The sequence below is a fragment of the Eimeria necatrix genome, genomic scaffold (genome assembly GCF_000499385.1).
Source record: "Eimeria necatrix Houghton genomic scaffold, Enh_scaff49, whole genome shotgun sequence".
In the NCBI taxonomy this organism is placed as follows: domain Eukaryota; phylum Apicomplexa; class Conoidasida; order Eucoccidiorida; family Eimeriidae; genus Eimeria; species Eimeria necatrix.
Genome location: NW_013651666.1, coordinates 115,252 through 132,097, shown reverse-complemented (window position 1 = coordinate 132,097; position 16,846 = coordinate 115,252). Strand labels below are relative to the sequence as shown.

General features: G+C 54.9%; 3 protein-coding genes across 3 annotated transcripts; 2 read left to right on the top strand and 1 right to left on the bottom strand.

The window, feature by feature from the left end:
- Positions 1–1,876: 1,876 nt before the first annotated feature.
- Positions 1,877–6,612, top strand: ENH_00058570 (glycan synthetase, putative; the record flags this gene model as incomplete). Its single annotated transcript, XM_013577047.1, has 11 exons — positions 1,877–2,271; positions 2,536–2,908; positions 3,042–3,138; positions 3,407–3,613; positions 3,923–4,078; positions 4,263–4,459; positions 4,764–5,000; positions 5,290–5,535; positions 5,743–5,892; positions 6,086–6,325; positions 6,547–6,612. The coding sequence occupies 11 exons, from the start codon at positions 1,877–1,879 to the stop codon at positions 6,610–6,612; spliced, it is 2,364 nt and encodes a 787-aa protein (XP_013432501.1).
- Positions 6,613–7,881: 1,269 nt separating this feature from the next.
- Positions 7,882–9,925, top strand: ENH_00058560 (hypothetical protein, conserved; the record flags this gene model as incomplete). The annotated part of the gene is made up of 3 exons (XM_013577046.1): positions 7,882–8,692; positions 8,882–9,401; positions 9,841–9,925. 3 exons carry the CDS (start codon positions 7,882–7,884, stop codon positions 9,923–9,925), a joined length of 1,416 nt encoding a protein of 471 aa, XP_013432500.1.
- Positions 9,926–10,948: 1,023 nt separating this feature from the next.
- On the bottom strand, positions 10,949–14,319 carry ENH_00058550 (zinc finger (CCCH type) protein, putative; the record flags this gene model as incomplete). The annotated part of the gene is made up of 8 exons (XM_013577045.1): positions 10,949–11,289; positions 11,424–11,487; positions 11,726–11,923; positions 12,023–12,257; positions 12,503–12,990; positions 13,396–13,439; positions 13,553–13,865; positions 13,996–14,319. 8 exons carry the CDS (start codon positions 14,317–14,319, stop codon positions 10,949–10,951), a joined length of 2,007 nt encoding a protein of 668 aa, XP_013432499.1.
- Positions 14,320–16,846: the final 2,527 nt, after the last annotated feature.

Below are 16,846 nucleotides of genomic sequence, written 5' to 3'. Positions count from 1 at the left end.
CTGGCCTGCGCATGCAGCTGCCGCCTGCGGGTGTTGATAGTGCCCAAAGAAGGGGAGCCCATCGACAGAGTGCCCAGCTGGTCTCGAGTGGTTTGGCGAAGTGAAGACTCCGGGCTATTCAACGCAGTGCTGTGGAACCCCCCGGAGGAGGTGGGCGCAGCATTTGGTTAACTTTGTTCAATTAAAGCAGACCAAGCTACTAAATTATCTCATTTTTAGTTTTAATTTAGTAATGGAACCTTTTTTAAAACAATGTTTTAAAAATGCGTCGTCACGTGAAGGAAGACAGCTTATTTTGAACCCCCCGGGGGAGGTGGGCCCTTCTGCTGGGGCCCCTCGGGGCGTGGGGGCCCCCGACTTTGCGCAGAGTTGCTCTTTTCTTTGCATTTTCCAGCTAGAAGGGGACTTTGCTGCGGGCTCAGCACTGGGCACTGGGGAGCTGCAGCAGCGGGCTTATTCCCTCTTTTGTGTTTTGTGTCTTGCGGGTCTGTGTGTCTTTTTCTCTGTGTCTTTGAGTGCTGGGGGGCTCTGGCTGCGGGGGCGAGGGTGGGGTTGTTGTTATGCTAAGCTGGCGAGGCCCGGGGCCCCTAAACCCTAAAACCCTAAACCCTAAACCCTAAACCCTAAACCCCAGAGGAGCACTCTTTGCGGGAAGTTGCCTCTTTTCTGCTGCTGCTGCGGTGCAGGAAAAGTACCATTTCCGCTTCCCCAGGCCCCGAGTGCCTCCCGGTGTAGCCCCCGCCATTTACGAAGTCCACATTGGCAGCTCCAGCGGCGAAGAGGGCCGCGTGGGAAACTTCGTGGAGTTCACAGAAACTTTGTTGCCCCGCATCAAAAACCTGGGATACAACACGCTGCTGGTGGGCCAGCAGCGCCGCAGCTCGCTGCTGCTGTTGCTGCTCCTGCTGCTGCTGCTGTGGGGTGCCCTTGTGAAGAAGCTGTGGCTCACTCGCTTCGTAGTGTTCGAACTGCGCTGCAGTGGCTGCTGTTCGTTCCTGACGCTGCTTTCGCTGCAGCGGCTGTAGTTTGGGCGTGATCAAGGGTTTAGGGTTTAGGGTTTAGGGTTTAGGGTTTGGGCGTGTGGGCAGCTGCTGGACGTGGTGGAGCACGCGGACTTTGCGAGTTTCGGGCTTTACGTGACGAACCACTTCGCAGTGAGCAGCCGGCTGGGCACAGTGGAGGAGTTCAAGGCGCTGGTGGACCGGGCGCATGCATTGGGGCTGCGGGTGCTGCTAAGTCTTTGCCACGCGCACTCTTCGAAGAATGTAATGGACGGCCTGGGCTGCATGGACGGGGGCGACAACAATTACTTCGTGAGCGGCCCTTCGGGAGTTGTTGAGGAGGCCAAAGTCTTCGACTTGTCCAAGACGGAAGTTGTCCGTTTCTTGCTTTCAAACATTTCTTACTGGATAACGGAGTTTCAGTGCGTCTAAAGCCCCTTTCTTCCTTTTTCCCAATTCCCCCTGCTGCATGCACACTGCTGCAGCTCGCCAGCCGGGGCCCCCAGCTCTTGCATTCTGGAGTGCTTCTGGGGGCCCCACAAGGCCCTCTGTGCAGCATAGTAGTTCTAGAATTTGATTCTGCAGGAGGCTGTCTGCAGAGGACTAGCCCTTTTGCTGCAGCTGCGCTGGCTTTGCTGCTGTGCTGCTGTCCAGTGCTGCTGTGCTTCTGGTTACTACTGCTTTGCTGCTTGTTGCCGTCGCTGTTCTGCTTGTCACTGCTGCTGCGCTGCTTGTTGCTGCTACTGCGCTGCTTGCCGTTGCTGCTGTGCTGCTTGCTGCTGCTGCTGCGCTGCTTGTGATTGCTGCTGCGCTGCTTGCTGCTGCTGCTGCGCTGCTGCAGACTCGACGGGTTCCGGCTGGAAGGCGTGCCGTGGATGCTGTATGACCAGCGAAGCGTGCTGCGGCAGCCCGACCTGTACGACTACGGGGCTTACCTGAGTCGGGACTTGTGCGCGTCGGGGGTGTTGTACTTGGCGCTGGCGAATTCGCTGTTGGCTGCGCTGCTGCCCGAGGACCAGCGGCTCTCCATCGCGCAGGAATGCACAGGATACCCCACACTCTGCAGACCAGTGGCCCAGGGGGGCCTCGGCTTCGACTACCGCCTCGACAGCTCTCTCAGCCAGAGCCTCCGCCGCCTCATTCGCCAGTCCGGCCGCCGCCACGGCCGCTGGATGACTGCCCAGGTCCTCTGGGCACTCGCCAACAAACCCAACACTGAAAAGCTTTTGGTTTCGGTCGACGACGCCGACACCACCAGGGTCTGCAGGAGGTGAGGGACCCTCCCCAGTGGCTAGCTCAAGTCTAGGGGGCGGGGCAGCTGGCTAGCTGGGCAGCTAGCTAGCTGGACAGCTGGCTAGCTCCGTGTCACCTGCGCTGCGCACTGTAGGGGGCAGCTTGCTGGCCCTAGGGGAGAAGCCGCGCGGCTACTTCTGCTGCTGTTGGTGTTGCTGGGTGCTGGTGCTTCTGCTGCTGCTGGCTGTTGCTGCTGCTGGCCAAGCGGCGCTGCTGGTAGTGCTGCGGATTTGCTTCGCAGGCGCCTGAAGATCGCGCTGTTTGCGTGGGAGTCGCTGCACACCCACGCTGTAGGCGGGGTGGCTCCCCACGTGACGGAGTTGGCCGCGGGCCTGTCTCGCCAGGGCCACGAAGTTCACGTTTTTGTGCGGGCAATGGAGTCTTGTGGGGGCTGTTCAGAGCACTACGGCGTGATGTACCACGAATGCACTTTCGACTTGGACCGGGACTTCGTGGTGGAGATTCAAAACATGTGCGAAAGCTTCATTGCATGCATGCTGAGCGTCGAAGAGGCCATGGGCACGGAGTTCGAGATCTGCCACGCACACGACTGGCTGGCGGGCCGCGCCCTTATCCGGGCCAAACAAATGGCAAGTTTTCGGCTTTTCCGCAAAGTCCCTGGCCCTATATTCCTGAGAGACTTTGCATTCCTTTGTTGGGGAGAATGGCCTAATCAGTGCAGTCTGCGGGAGTTTTGCAAAACCCGTGTCAGTGACGGCTCTCTGCTGCGCTGTGGCGGGTCTGCAGGGGAGAACTGCCATTCTAACGATGCACTCCACGGAGTTTGGCCGCTGTGGCAACAACAACTACGGCGGGGTGTCGAAGAGGATTCGAGACATTGAGGGTTAGTTCCCAGCCGCGGCTGTGCTGCTGCTTCTGCTGCTGCATCTGCCCACTAGTGGACTCAGTAGGAACTTCCTGTTGTGTCAGTTTGGGTTTCTTGGTCCCAGCAAAGCCCCACTTGTGTGCATGCGCTCCTCCACTGTTCGTCTCCCAAAGGGAAAGGGAGTTGAGGAGCCAGCGGCGGCGTCGAAGCGTGTCAGTGTTGTAAGTGCTGTGCGGGTTTCTGGGGCTTTCTTATTTGCCTGCTGCTCGCCTGCGGCCTGCTGCAGCGGAAGCTTGCCACTTGGCGGACCGCGTGATCTGCGTGAGTGGAGTGCTGGCCGAGGAAGTGCGGGCGCAGTACGGAGTCCACCCTGCGAAGATGACTGTCATTTATAACGGCATAAACTGCAACAAGTTCGACGGCGAGGTCGACCCAGGCGCTGTGAAACACACTTACGGGGTCGGGGCTCTGGATCCCATGTTCTTGTTTGTGGGTGAGACCGCCTTACCGCCGTCAGCCCATTTAGACTCAGTCTGTGTCCCTTGCAGTCTGAAGCAGCAGCAGTACATCTGGCTTCTTTTTTCTCGAGCAGCTGAGCAGTACCCTCGGTGGTTCCGTGATACAACGTAAACGAATCCTGCTGCTGTGATCTGGCGGGGCTCTTAGTATCGAGCACTAGACGGAAGGGGTCCGTTTTGCCCTTTCCACCTGGCCGCTTGTCATGTGAGGTTTACATGCTTTTTGTTGCTGGCACTGTTGCCTTGGGATAAGCAGCTGCTCCTGGTTCGTGTGAGTCTCACAGGGAGGATGGTGGTCCAGAAGGGCCCGGATCTGCTGTTAGAAGCAGTGCCTTTTATCCACAAGTTCCGAGGCGATGCCAAGTTTGTCTTTGTGGGGGACGGCCACATGATGGAGAGTCTCAAGGGCCGCGCAGCTCAGCTGGGGGTGACTCACTCAGGTACTTTCACCTTTCCACGTGCAGATGTTGATTTCGCCACTTTATCTTGCTCTCCCGTTGTGCCAGCTGACTCGCATTAGCTTATTCTTCCTGCCAGATTCTATGGGCTGTAGGGCCCCGCTGCTGCCACGGGGGGCCTGGGCTAATGGGACGGGTGGCCGTTTTTGTGTGCCTGCGTGTTTAGTGCGCTTTGTGGGCAAAATGGGGGGCGGGGCCCTGCATGCGCTTTTCAAGTCCTGCGACGCGGTGGTCGTTCCTTCAAGAAACGAGCCTTTCGGCATTGTGGTTTTGGAGGCGTGGAGCGCCTCCAAGCCCGTCGTTGCTACCAACAGCGGAGGACCCAGGGACTTCGTCAACCCCAACATTACAGGCATTCTTGTGGTGAGTTTGCAGCCTTTGTCTCCAATTGGCCTCTCCCTCAGTGCCGCTGGGTCGTGGGACAGCGCTGCGTCACAGCAAAGAGGCTTAAAAGTGACTTGGAGAGCACACGCGGTGCAAGTTTAGACTCGCGGGACTGTTTCTGGCATGCAGGATTTGCCGTTTTGCTGTTTTCTTCCCCGGGTCTGCGTCTGTTGTGGTGTCTCTCACTCTCCCCATTTTGACGTTTCTGTATGCCTGCCTCTCTGGAGAAGCTGCATTTTCACCTGTGGCGTTTTAGCTCATCTTTGCACTTATTGGCTCGCAGGACCCAACTCCTGGAAGCATTGCTTGGGGTTGTTGCGAGATTCTCAAGAACTTCGAACATGCGCGGTGGATGGGTTCTAGGGGCCGCGTCACTGCCGCCTTCAGCTTCAGCTGGGACTCCATAGCGCAGCAGACACGGGAGATTTACTACGAGCAGCGCAACAAGCACGACACCCCCCCTAACTGGACCTACAGCAGTGAAGGCGACGAAACGCTCGCTTTCGCGCTTATTGGACCAGTGCGGCCTTTTCCGACTGCAGTCATACGCGACTGGATATTACTGCATGCGCCTCAAAGTTTCTTAGGCGTTCTATTAGTTCTGATTCTTATATTGTTTGTTTCTGGCAGTTTTCTCTTTTCTGTGGTGGTGGAATTATTAGCGGCCTTCTGGGTTTTCTCACCGTGTCATTCCGCCAGCCATATTCTTCCGTTGTTGCCTTGCCTTTGCGTTTTCTTCTGTCTTATTAGTTCGCTTGCTTATGTTGTTTCCTGTCTTCTCTTTGCATTTGCGTTTCTGTCCGTTGCAGGCAATGTATGAACACATGTCAGTGGAGGACTGCGACCCCCACGTGGTCAGCGGCCTCGCGCTGTGGCGGCTGTACCGCTTGCTGGGTTCGGGCCTGGCGGACGGCCGGGTGAACTTCATGGCGAACGAGTTCGCTCATCCCGACGGCCTGGACCTGCCGCGGCCGGCCAATCACTTTTCTATGGCGAAGGCCTTCAGGCGCTGGAACCTTGCAGAAAGCCCAGCCCTCAAGTTCACCCAGTGCGAGGTCAGGCCTTTTTCTCTCCCCCTGTGCACTTTTGACTGCTTTTGGAACTGACGATTTTATTCATATATGCATCACGAGCAGCAGCCCTAGAGACAAGACGCAACAGAGAGAGGGAGCCAGGCAGAGAGGAAGGGTTCTGTTTGCTGTTTCTGTCCACTGTTTCTAGTGAAGCTGGTCTGCTGGCGCTGGTGTTTTCTGTTCGCGCAGCTTTTCGACTGCTGCCTCAACCACTGGGAAAGCGTATTCGGCTGGCAGTCGGCCGCCCATCTTTATGTCGTCAAGTGCGATGAGGAGGCCCAGGTGGTTGTTTTAGAAAGAGGGTCTTGCCTGTTTGCATTCAATTTCCATCCTCACAATGTGAGCAGCACTTCACTATGCCCCGTGTGAAAGCATGGTGCAGCAGCAGGCAACAGCTGCAGCTCTTCTGCAGTTTTTGCCCCACTTTAAAGCCACCCTCATCCTCTCTACCTGTTGCGCAAGACACATTTTGTTGGTTCGTTGAATCTGATGCGCCGTGGAGCATAAGTTGTGTGTGCGCCCGCACCTGTAGAGCTACGAGGGCTTCCACGTCGGGTGTATGTACAACGAGCCTATGCGCCTTTTCCTCGACAGCGACGAAAGCCGGTTTGGAGGATTTGGCCGACTCGCGCCGAGAACGCAACACCCAGCAACAGAGGCTAAGGACAGCCGCCCTCACTCTGTCCGGATTTACCTCCCCTCAAGCACTTGTGCAGTTTACGTCCGCGAATCGGTTTACTGCGAAAAGCAGCCAGAAATCATGGCCACACCGGTACGGCCGGGGAACCTTGGCCCTTCCTCAAGTGTTTAAATGCCACCCACTTTGCCTTGCTCTCCTAAGCCTCTGCGCTTCAGCCTTATCCTGCTGCCTTTCGTATGCCCTTTCTGCGCGTCTTGAATAAGAAGCTGTGCAGTCTTTAGCTTGAGTTGGCAATCAAGGCTTCCCTTGAGCTCGCCGTGAAGTGCAGCTTGTTGTCTTTTCTGGAAATGCAGGTCCTGTCAATGCATCCAGAGGCGTATGTGGACTACCGCAAAGCGGACAGGAGCTGGAAGAACTGACACTACAAAGACACACAAGCAGATCGACTCCGGGCAACAGGCTCGGCGTGCGGGGCACAAGTACCATTTTAACTGCTTGTGGATGCACAGCCACGCTGTGACATCACTCTTGCGTTAGCTGCTGCGGCGCTAGCCTATTTAATCAGCTGGCCAGGCTCTCAGGCTGTTCCTGCTTCGACAGGCCCTCCTGGGTGTTTCCCGTTTCTTGCCTGGGCAGTGCGCTTGCGTGAATGCATGCGCGTTTAGACCAGTCTTTAGTCCGCCAGCTTATTTGGAGCATGTGCTCATGCACAGCAACTGAAACGTTTCCTAGTTAGCTTCCGACACCCAACCCGAAACTTGTTCCCTCCCCAAGCTCCTTTCAGTAGATGGGCTCGAAGTAGAGATATGCCAGGCTGCAGGCGCACGCAACAGACAAAAAGCCGAGGCGCGGGAACAAGTGGTCCACCCGCAAATGTTTTCCTGGACGCACCTTCATGGGCTTACGATTGTGGCATGCAGGCGTGTTACGTGATACCGTAGGCATGATACTTTTGGGTCTGCATAGACTGAGAGATCCAGGCACTTCGATACGTTCGGACTACGGCCTCTACAGTAGCCTGTGGTGGCCTGCCATTAAGAGCTCACCCCCGGCAGCTCCCGCTTCGTCAGGCATTAGTTTAGCTCCGGGCCGTTTGCTCCTTCCCTTCATTGTGCTCTTTGCATCTGTTACGTTCTTGTGTCGAGATAACGCTGAGGCTACTCAAATACCGCCGCTGAATTGCATACCAAGGCTACGGAGGGGGTCTCGCGTGCAGTACGCCCTTGCTGTTCCATTTGGTTTAAACAACAATTGTCTCTCGCTGCATAATACATAGAAAGCTGCACGAAAAAATAGAATGGACCCATCAGGTCCTAGTGATTCACATGCCCAATGGTCAGACCGTTGGAGCAGCCACTGCTGCAGCCAAGCCACTGGACAACGCTAATGGGTATCACTTCTCCTAGTTTTAACAGCATGCACCCATTTCTTTATTAGTTTTATTTTATCAAATTAATGGAGGAGCTGTCAACAACAGGGTCGCTTGCATTTCTTTTTAGAACAGCAGGTAACACCGGGGCTCTGTCCAGAGGCCCTCGTGGTGACCCCACGTGTTACCTTGATATGCCGCCTACCAGAGTGCCTACAGGTAAAGTTGGGCGCGAAAATATAGAGGCTTGACATGCGTGGCTCCTGAGTACTCCGGAGGTCTATTATTTTGCTCAAGCTGTCATTCTACGGTGCGAACAATGCAGACCAATTGTGTCGAAATGCCTTTAGATGCAATACATGTAACCCCCCGTCTTCTAAGTCCTTCCCTCCGCTGCATTGTCCACACCATTTTCATGCTGCGCCTCCCCCACGACTCGCCGCCAAGTGAAGAAGGGTTCCACTCCATGAACAGAAGCCCCCATGTTCCCCAGCCACCAGTCGCCGCTGCGTCGAGCAGAAAGTACCAGACGCATGCAGAGACCAGGGACAAAACGAAAGTGGGATCTAATTCAGAAGCTGCGGCGGCATCAAGGCTACAGAGGGGCGCAGACCGCGCACAACGAAGAGACTTGCCCGTAGCCCCCTCATCTCTGTGTGCTTCTCCATCCACCAACAGAAGCAACAGCATGGAAAAAAGAAGCAACAGGAACAACGCCATGATGGATTTGCCGCTGCATGGGTACTCAAAGGGCTCTTCTCGTTTGGAAGTAAACCCCGATGAGCTGAAATGGCCAAGAGGGTCCCATGTGAAGGCGCAAGAAGGGCCGCAGGGCGTCGGAGATGCGCTCCAAAGGCTTCCTAAAGGCGGCGGCAGCAACTACAGCAGCAGCTGTAGTAGCAGCAGCAGTGGCAACAGCTCCAGCAGCAGCAACAGCGGTAGCAGCAGCAGCTGTAACAAGAGTGTCAGCGGCTGGTGCAGCTGCACTGGCGGCCATCCATCAGGAAGAGGTCCTGTTGACTTACGCCTACATCCACATGCCTCTCCCCCCCTTTCGCTGATTTACTTGCGTCTTTGTGAAGCTCCTCATCTGACAGAAGAAGTGGAACGGAAACTACGGGCATTTACAGGTCCTTCAGGCCACCAATTGAAATGTATCAGCACGCTACTAGGCATGGAAAGAAGACGGCAGCGAACGGTTTGAAATTCGTCTTCAGGGGCTTCTGCTGTCTTTGTTGCTGCTGCTGCTGCTGACTGCTTCACCGTTGCCTCTACCTTTTGCTAAGGGTACTGCTGTGCTGAGCTGCTTTCCACTGCAGGGATTGTAGAGAGCAGTGCCGGCCTACAGCAGCAGCAGCAGCAGGCTGCGTACACAGTGGCGGTCGTATTGTACATACAGCGGCCAAAGGCCTTCGGTTTTCTTCCCTCTTCCGTCGAAAGAGTGTCTTTTGAACGGTGGTTACTGCCTATCTCGATTTGTTGGTGCACCCAGAGCTGCAGCAGTTGCTGTTACAGCAGCAGCAGAGTGGGAACACGTGAGCTTCACCAGCGCAGCAGCAGCTGCTGCTGCGGCACGACACAGTGCTGTCAGGCGAGACAACTAGGTTCCAGACGATTGTGCAACCTTGCTGCAGCAGCGAGCGAGGAAGCCCCAGCACCAGGTTCTGCCTGTAGGAAGCAACGCGCGAAGCAGCATTCCTCCCAGTACCTGCCTCGGGAATTGAGGCAGCAGCAAGAGGTGGAGAAGGCCGTGAGGCGTGTCCTGTTCGCAATCGTAGAGCTAACAGCCGCTAGACAGTTCCACCTGCCCCCGCCAAGTGTCAGCCACCACCTTTACGGGTAAAAGCCAGCACAGGCGGCTACAGGCAGAACGTGGGGGATATCCGAGAAAGCACAGAGGGGCTGGGAAAGATTATATATGCACAGCCAAGGCCGCGCACACGTAGATGAAGCAAAAGCACTAAAAAGACAAAGATGAACAGGCACAGAGACCCACACCCGTATGGAAAACAGGGAATGAGAAGCAATGACAGCAGCACCTCCTACACTAGACCAAACGTCACGCAGAAGAGCAGCTGGGGCCTCCAGATTTTCACTTGTTTCCACACAAAGGCTTACGTAGCACCTAGGTCAAGATAAAGGCACGTATTGATAGCCTGCAGCGAGCACACTACGCCTCTGTACATGCGTTGTTTGAATAGTTTTGGTATTTCTTTGCTGCGGCCAGGAGCTCCATTGGTGCCCGTTGCTGGTACAACCCTTGCTGTATGTGCTGCAGGTACGATCTTGTTCTCAGCAGCAACCAGGCATCTCTTCTGGGAGACTGGGCTCTGCAGCTTCCACAGTCCGTGCGCCTTTTATAATGCCTGGTGTTGCGAACGCGTGTTTAAATACAGCTTAGCACTGACAAGACTAGGTAGAGTCGGAGCTGGGAGGATGCTAATGAAACATAAACTCCGTGCAACAAGTTCAATTGAAGGCATAAGTTCTCTTGTTGCTCTTTAGTCTATGCTTATAGAGGCACTTTGCCAGTGCCCACTAGAGCTCAGAGTCCACTCGTCTGCGGTAGCCCCATTGTCTACCCTAGCCTGGCGCTCGTCTTCGCGCTTTCTACACGCCTCCGTCGGTTTCTAGCCTTTCCTTGTCAATCACTACCTACAAATCTGTTTTGGTCTTAAACTGCTCTTCTGGTCGCATCTCTTGCCCGGCGCAGTGCACTTGCTACCAAAAGTGCCTGCAATGGACGGGGATCTTCGCTGCTGGCCGCAGCCGCAGCAACTGCTGCTCGTCAGCAGTGGCCCTATCCAGTATCGGACAAGCAGCTGCAGCGGTTGCTGGAACAACTACACATAACGGCCGCTGCAGCAGCAAACCGTGATCCGCCACCTCTCATGTAGCAAAACTTATATGCTGCTCCAGCTGTAGCAAACAAACATTCGTTTTTGCCAGTGGTGCAGCAATGTTCACGCTGCCGCTGCAGTAATGTTGCCGCACCAGCTAAACCAAAAGCAATAGGTGTATCTTTCACCGGACGGCGGCGGCGCCGCTCTGTCGCTGCGCTCTCAGTGCTGGCGTAGACTCTCCCTGTCAAGGGGCCCTTCAATTTATCTAGACTTCCCCATAGTTACTAGCGAAGAACCAGACAACAGCCCCTGACTTAAATTATGGGGGACCCCAGCTTTTGGGTTGCAGTCACAGTTCCAGCTCGCGCTGCAGGAGGAACTGGCAGCAACCCAAACGAAGAGCCATGATAGGTAGCAACCAAGCTATGGCCACTCAACCCGCGAGCCACAGTACTCCGAAGAGTTAAAAGGAAAGCTATGCACTGTTTCCCTTCTCTAAGCAGCATCGCCAACCAACCGTGGATACCCCTGCTACTGCTGCGGCTATGCTGAGGCCGAGACATCCTCCGCCATAGCCGCTGCTTCGGGTGCGTCCCCATCAAGCTCAATGTCGGCGCCGTCCCCACCTTCGACGGAAGCTCCGGGGGCAGCAGGAGTAGCAGCAAGGGCAGCAGCGCCAGGAGCTGGATCCGTTGTGGTACCATCTGCTGCAGGCGGGAGTGTCAAGGACGGAAGCTCCTGCTGCTGCGCAGCCGCCTGCCTCCTTTTCAAGGAAGGCGGAGTCGACGGCAGCGTAAAACTCAGAGCAGCAACAGCAGCATTCTGCTGCGCCGTCGAAGCGCCACCTCCCGGATTTGGCGCTGTTTCTGACGGTGCGGCAGTCTCTGAAGCCAGAGAGCACAAGACACAACAATGCAGACAGACCTGCCGAGAAAGGACCTAAACAACAGTTACTTGGACAAAACTGCAGCCTCAATGAATTGATTCATAAAACTGCCACCGAAAAAAGACAACGTACGGCTGTCCTTCGTCCAGACTTTGTTCCTAAATAACCCATCTTCTCCTAGCTCCCCCATCCATCCCTGGTGACAGCATCATCCCTCCAGAACACAAAACTCGAGCATTATCGAAAAGGCGAGAAGAAACAACGGAAACAGAATCGAGCGAGACGCAATGAAACAGAATGCAGCGCAGATGAACATAGTCTGGCGCTGAATTTCCCAGAAGCAAAAAAATGAAAGACTGATGAGGAGCACAAGAAATGAGGCTCGCTGGGTAACTTGCATGTTCTGTTCGCCCGTTGTGGGCAAAAGAGCCTACCGGTCTCTCAGGATGCTGGAAATTGCAGCTTGGATTTTGGCAGTTCTGCCCGTAACGACACTTGACAGGAGGATGCAAGTAGAAGCAAGAAGCGCCAAATGGGCAGCGTGGGAAGTTGGCACAGCGAATTGCGGGGTGAATGAAGTTGCACTTCGCACCAAATGGGCAATCAGGCCAGCGAAGACACCGGCGGCGGACCTGAAAACGCCAGAAAACGGCAAAGACGAGCTGCTTCGAACTGTTGCTGCATGCAATAATTTGCAGCTACGCAGCTGCTGGCTCCAGCGTCGAGCTCACTTTGGCTTGCGGAAACGTCGAGCCGGCCAGGTGAGGCGCGTGCTGCGGCTGCTGCGGCTGCTGCGGCTGCTGCGGCTGCATCGGCATCCGCTGGTGAGGGTTCGCTTGCTGCGGAGGCAGCATGGAGTGCACGGATGGCCCAGCAGCAGCAGAAGCAGCATGCACTGGGAAGGGGGGCTCCCCGACGGGCCCGTGTTCCGCAGCGAGGAAAGCTTCCACAAACCGAGGGTTTGGCCTGCGCAGCGCAAAGTTAGCAGCAAAAGATGAAAGTGAAGACAGAGTAACAAGCAACCCGCGACACAGGAAGCAGCAACGAAGATAACCTAGCAAGCAAAGCTGAAAGCACACGAATGTGACAGCCAATGCAGCGAAATCGCCGCAGGCAACAGCAACCAACTAGTGTGTGAATAATACAACCAGTGTGCGAATAGCAGGGAAAAAACAAAAAGAAGAAAGATAGCTGGACGCCAGAGTACTCACTTCAAAATGGCTTTTGGCCCACGCTGCAGCCCTGCCTCCGGCGCTGAGATATCCGCTGGCGCCGTCGCCGCGACAGGCAAGAGCGGCATCTGTTGCTGCTGCAGCAGTTGCTGCTGCTGAATAAGCTGCTGATGCTGCTTCGCCTGCTGAACCTCGTACGTTGTGGGTTTCGGCTGCGACCGGTAGACTTCCCCAGCAGGAACAGAGCCTGGTGTCTGCTGCTGCTGCTGCTGCTGCTGCTGTTGCTGCGCATGCGCGGCGGCAGCAGCACTCCAAACAGAGCCAGGAGGAGGTGAGGGGGTGCTCCTTTTGCTGTTGGTGCTGCCCATGATGTAGATAGAACGCGACATGGGGGGAGTTTCGCTACTCCCGTTGCTGCTGCTACGACTCCTGCTGCGGCTCCTGCTGCGGCTCCTGCTGCGCCGGCCTCGCAGAGGCGAGCGATGCGACCTTCCGCTGCGCAAGCCGCCGCTGCGGCTGCTGACGGCCTGCAGCAAAATTCTAAACAGCAAAGCCATTTCCTGAGACCTGGCAAAAGCAGCTTAAACGCGTAGACACGCAATCAGAGCAAAAGCAACAAAGACGCACGATAGCGTGGACACCGGCAAGCTAGCGCAGGCATCTGCAGTGCAGCACGAAGAACAAACAAACTAAATGCTCACAGCAAGACTCAACATGTAACATATTCACAAAAAGAGCTCGTACAACATATATGAATTAGAAAGGCTGCATCCAGACAAGCATCACAACAATACATAAGGATGCAGCAAAAACAGCGTAGGCGCTTCCCGCCAAAGGACCACAAGCGCAGCTCAGTAGATGCGACAATTGTCAAAGCACGAAGAAAGCAGCTTCCTGCTGCTGCTGCTGCTGCTGCTGCGCTGCAGGCTTACGGCTTGCTCTGCCGCACGCATAAGGATGAGTCGGCGAGAGATCGCTGCAACAACAAAACGCCCGGGACACTGAAACAGAGGAGATGGGTAAAAACGCCATGAGGCTGCACCTCCTGCTGCTGTTCGAGCTGCTGCTGCTGCATGTGTTGAAACCCACTGTCACTTCGAGAGACGCGGCCCTCCACGCGCGACGAGTCGTGCTGCGAGCTGCTGCTGTATCTGTGGCTGCTGCTGCTGCCATGTCTGCTGCTGCCGCTGCCTTGCTTGCTACTGCTGCTGCCGCCGGCCCCTCGAGATGTGCCGTCGTTCGTACTCGAGTGCTTGGCGCTGCTACTGCTACTGCTGCCGTGCTTGCCGCTGCTGCTGACATGCTTGGACCTGCTGCTGCTGCGGCGTCTCCCGCTGCTGCTGCCGCAGGCAGCGCTCTGTTGCTGCAGCTCTCGCTGAAGCCAACGAGTGAAGTCGTCAGCCTGCAGCGATACCCCAAGTCAACAATAATCCCGGTTGGCAGCACATAAACCCTGTGACGCAAGAAGCTAATCCGTCACAAGTGCCAACAAGACTCGCAGCAGCATAGGCGACATCAGCAAGCCTGCTCACTGGCTGCCCTAAGAATTCCTTTAGTTCCTCCAAAAGACGGTCTGTCGGTGCCTTCTCCCTCAGCAGCAAATGCAGAATGTACTCGGCAAGAATTTGTGCATCATCGGCATCATCCTCCGTCTTGCTCCCGCTGTTGCTGCCGTGGTGACCGTTGCTGCTGCTGTTGCCTTCGTTTCCCCCACCGCTGGGAGTCAGGTACGACACGCGTAGCTCTTCTGCTATTCGTTGCTGCAGCCTTTTGGGGGCCCCGCTGCTGCTGTTCGCAATCGCTGCTGCGGCACCGGCCATATCAAAGCCGTTACGGGTAAAAACCTCCGCTGTCATTCTGGCTGTTGCTGCTGCTGCTGCTGCTGCCACTGCCTTCTGCTCACTGTGACAATGATGACGATGCAACGCCTGAGGGTCCACGGAGAGCAACAAGACAAGCGACGAGTGATCCGAAAAGAAGAATGGTCTGCAAGAGCGCAAACGTGAAGGGCTGCTGGTGTTCCTGCTGTTCCTGCTGCCTCTGCCGCCGCCTCTCCTGATGCTCCTGTTATAACGGGCCGCGACGCCAAAAATGAATATGTGCTACTGAACGCGCGCGCCGTAGCTCTCAGGTGCACAGACACTCTGTTTTAATCCTATATCCCTACTCGGAGAAGTTCACTCCCGCGACCTATGCGGAAGCTGCTGCCGCTGCGGCTGCTGCTGCTCCTATTGCTGCTCCACCACTGCTGGTGCTGCTGATGCTGCAGCAACCGCCAAGCGAAGTACAAAGAAAGGAAGCAATTAACATGCAAAGGTCCTGGGGCAGATGAAATGCTGCGCGCAGCACCTGATGGTGATGCTACTGTTGCAGTAGCCCGCCCATGCGGTGCTGCTGCTGCTGTTGCTGCTGCAGCAGCCTCTCGGCAGCTGCTGCTGCTGTTGCCGGAGGATTCCTTAACGAATTCTTCGAGTTGCTTCACATTTGCACAGCTTCTTGAGGGGAAATTCGTGATTGTTTCCGTGTATGTTATTCCTGCTACTACTGTCGCTGTTGTAGCTCCCTGAATGCTGCCGCCCCGCAACGCTCACCCACAGCAAGACGCAGCCGGGTATTTTTGACGCTTGCACAGTTTTCTGCCTTCAAAATTAATGTGTCACGCCCAATGGCTATCCTGATAGGCTCTACTATTGCGGCTGCTCGTGCTTGTGTTGCAGTTTTGCCCATGGGCCTCGGACGCTGCATGCAATGCAGCTTTACGCTTCCCGTTAAAGCTGCGTCGTAATGGGCTAGTGGTTCGCTCGCAGTGAGACTACGCGAGCACTGAGGAATATGGCATATAGGCATACAGGGGCCTCTGGCTGCTGCAGCTGCAGCTAGTCACACTGGGCTTTTTGTTCAGGGTGCCTTCGTCTACAGTGGGCACGTCCAAGCGATGAATGCGCTTCGGGCCAAGGCTAAAATTTGTATAAGAATATATTGCAAGCGTGCTTAGCGTAGCTTTTTGTCTTCAAAAGCCATGTGTATGGGATGCCTCTGAGGTGAATGAAAGTACGAGAGGTCTGGCGTGGAAGTTGGGAGAACATGCTTGACGTCTAGGAAAGGAAATGTTGGGTATTTTGCTTCTCAGTATGTCTTATATTTGATATGCTTGATTGGAGCTGTAGAGGCGTGGGCAAAGCTGGTCACCAGTTGTTGCTACGGGTTATCGTTGGCACAGTGGCAGGCAGCGAGAGGGTTACTGCGCTGGTAAGCTGAATATAAAAGCTCCAAAAATCTCTCTACAAGATCACGATTAACACAAATGGGGCATCCGGGGAGCTAGAACGGTTTTTGGTAGGGAAAGAGGCTGACTAGTGCCATGTATGTATGTTCACAAAGGGACAGGTCACAGAGTTGTGACCTCAACGAGGCAGCGCTAGACAGGAACATTTATATGTTATACGGCGCTCTTAAGCATTAGGTTCGTCCAATAATTAACTTAGAAGCAGCGTGAAGTCTTTTCCCCCGAAGCTGTGGGCTGCGAGTACGAAACATGAAGACAGGGCTGCGAGTGCTAAACAGGAAGCGGGGCTTACAGTCGCAACCCTAATCCCACAATAAACAGTTTCAGCCTCCCAAAAAAGATGCTGAAGTTGTAATACCGGCACTGCCTTGCGTATACACTTTTTGGATGCGCTGGCTGGCTAGTCGTTGTCCCAAAAGCAAACACACTGGAGATCCTTAAGCAAGCCTTTTCATGAAGTCAGTGTCGGTTCCCTTTCTCCGCACGATACTTTTTGCGCAACGGAGAGGCCTACTCGTTTACTGTGATAAATACCAAAGATAAACTTCATCAGCCACTACAGTAACGTACATAAGCACTGGCAGATCCTGGCATGCGGCTTTCTTAAGAATGTTACGTACATAATTTGTGTTCATATCAGCGAAATTGTGTGTCGTTGATTTGGGTGTTTGTGTACTCATCTCCCAAGGATGATGGGCGGAAAAGATTGATAAATGCTAAGCCGATCACAGAACTGCTGCTACACGTAGAACTGAAAATGACAGCGTCCACAGAAAATGAACGTTTTAGGGAAACTGTGATTGCGAATAAAACGGCCGACAAAAAGTGGCAGGTGCCGTCGACAGCGTCTTCCTGCAAATGAAGTATACCCTTTTACCTAGAGAATCACCAGGCGCCAAAATGATGTCATTATAGGAGACAGAGAGTGACACGTCAGCTTTTAGGTTTGTACTGACTTGAATTCAATGGCGAGATGGAATGACCAGCTGCTGAAGGAATCCTCGATTTCCAAGTGAGTTATGAAGACGCATGAGACTGAATGCAGAGCTTCACACATGCTTCTGTACGAGCAAGCTTGCCCGGACAATAGTGTTGTC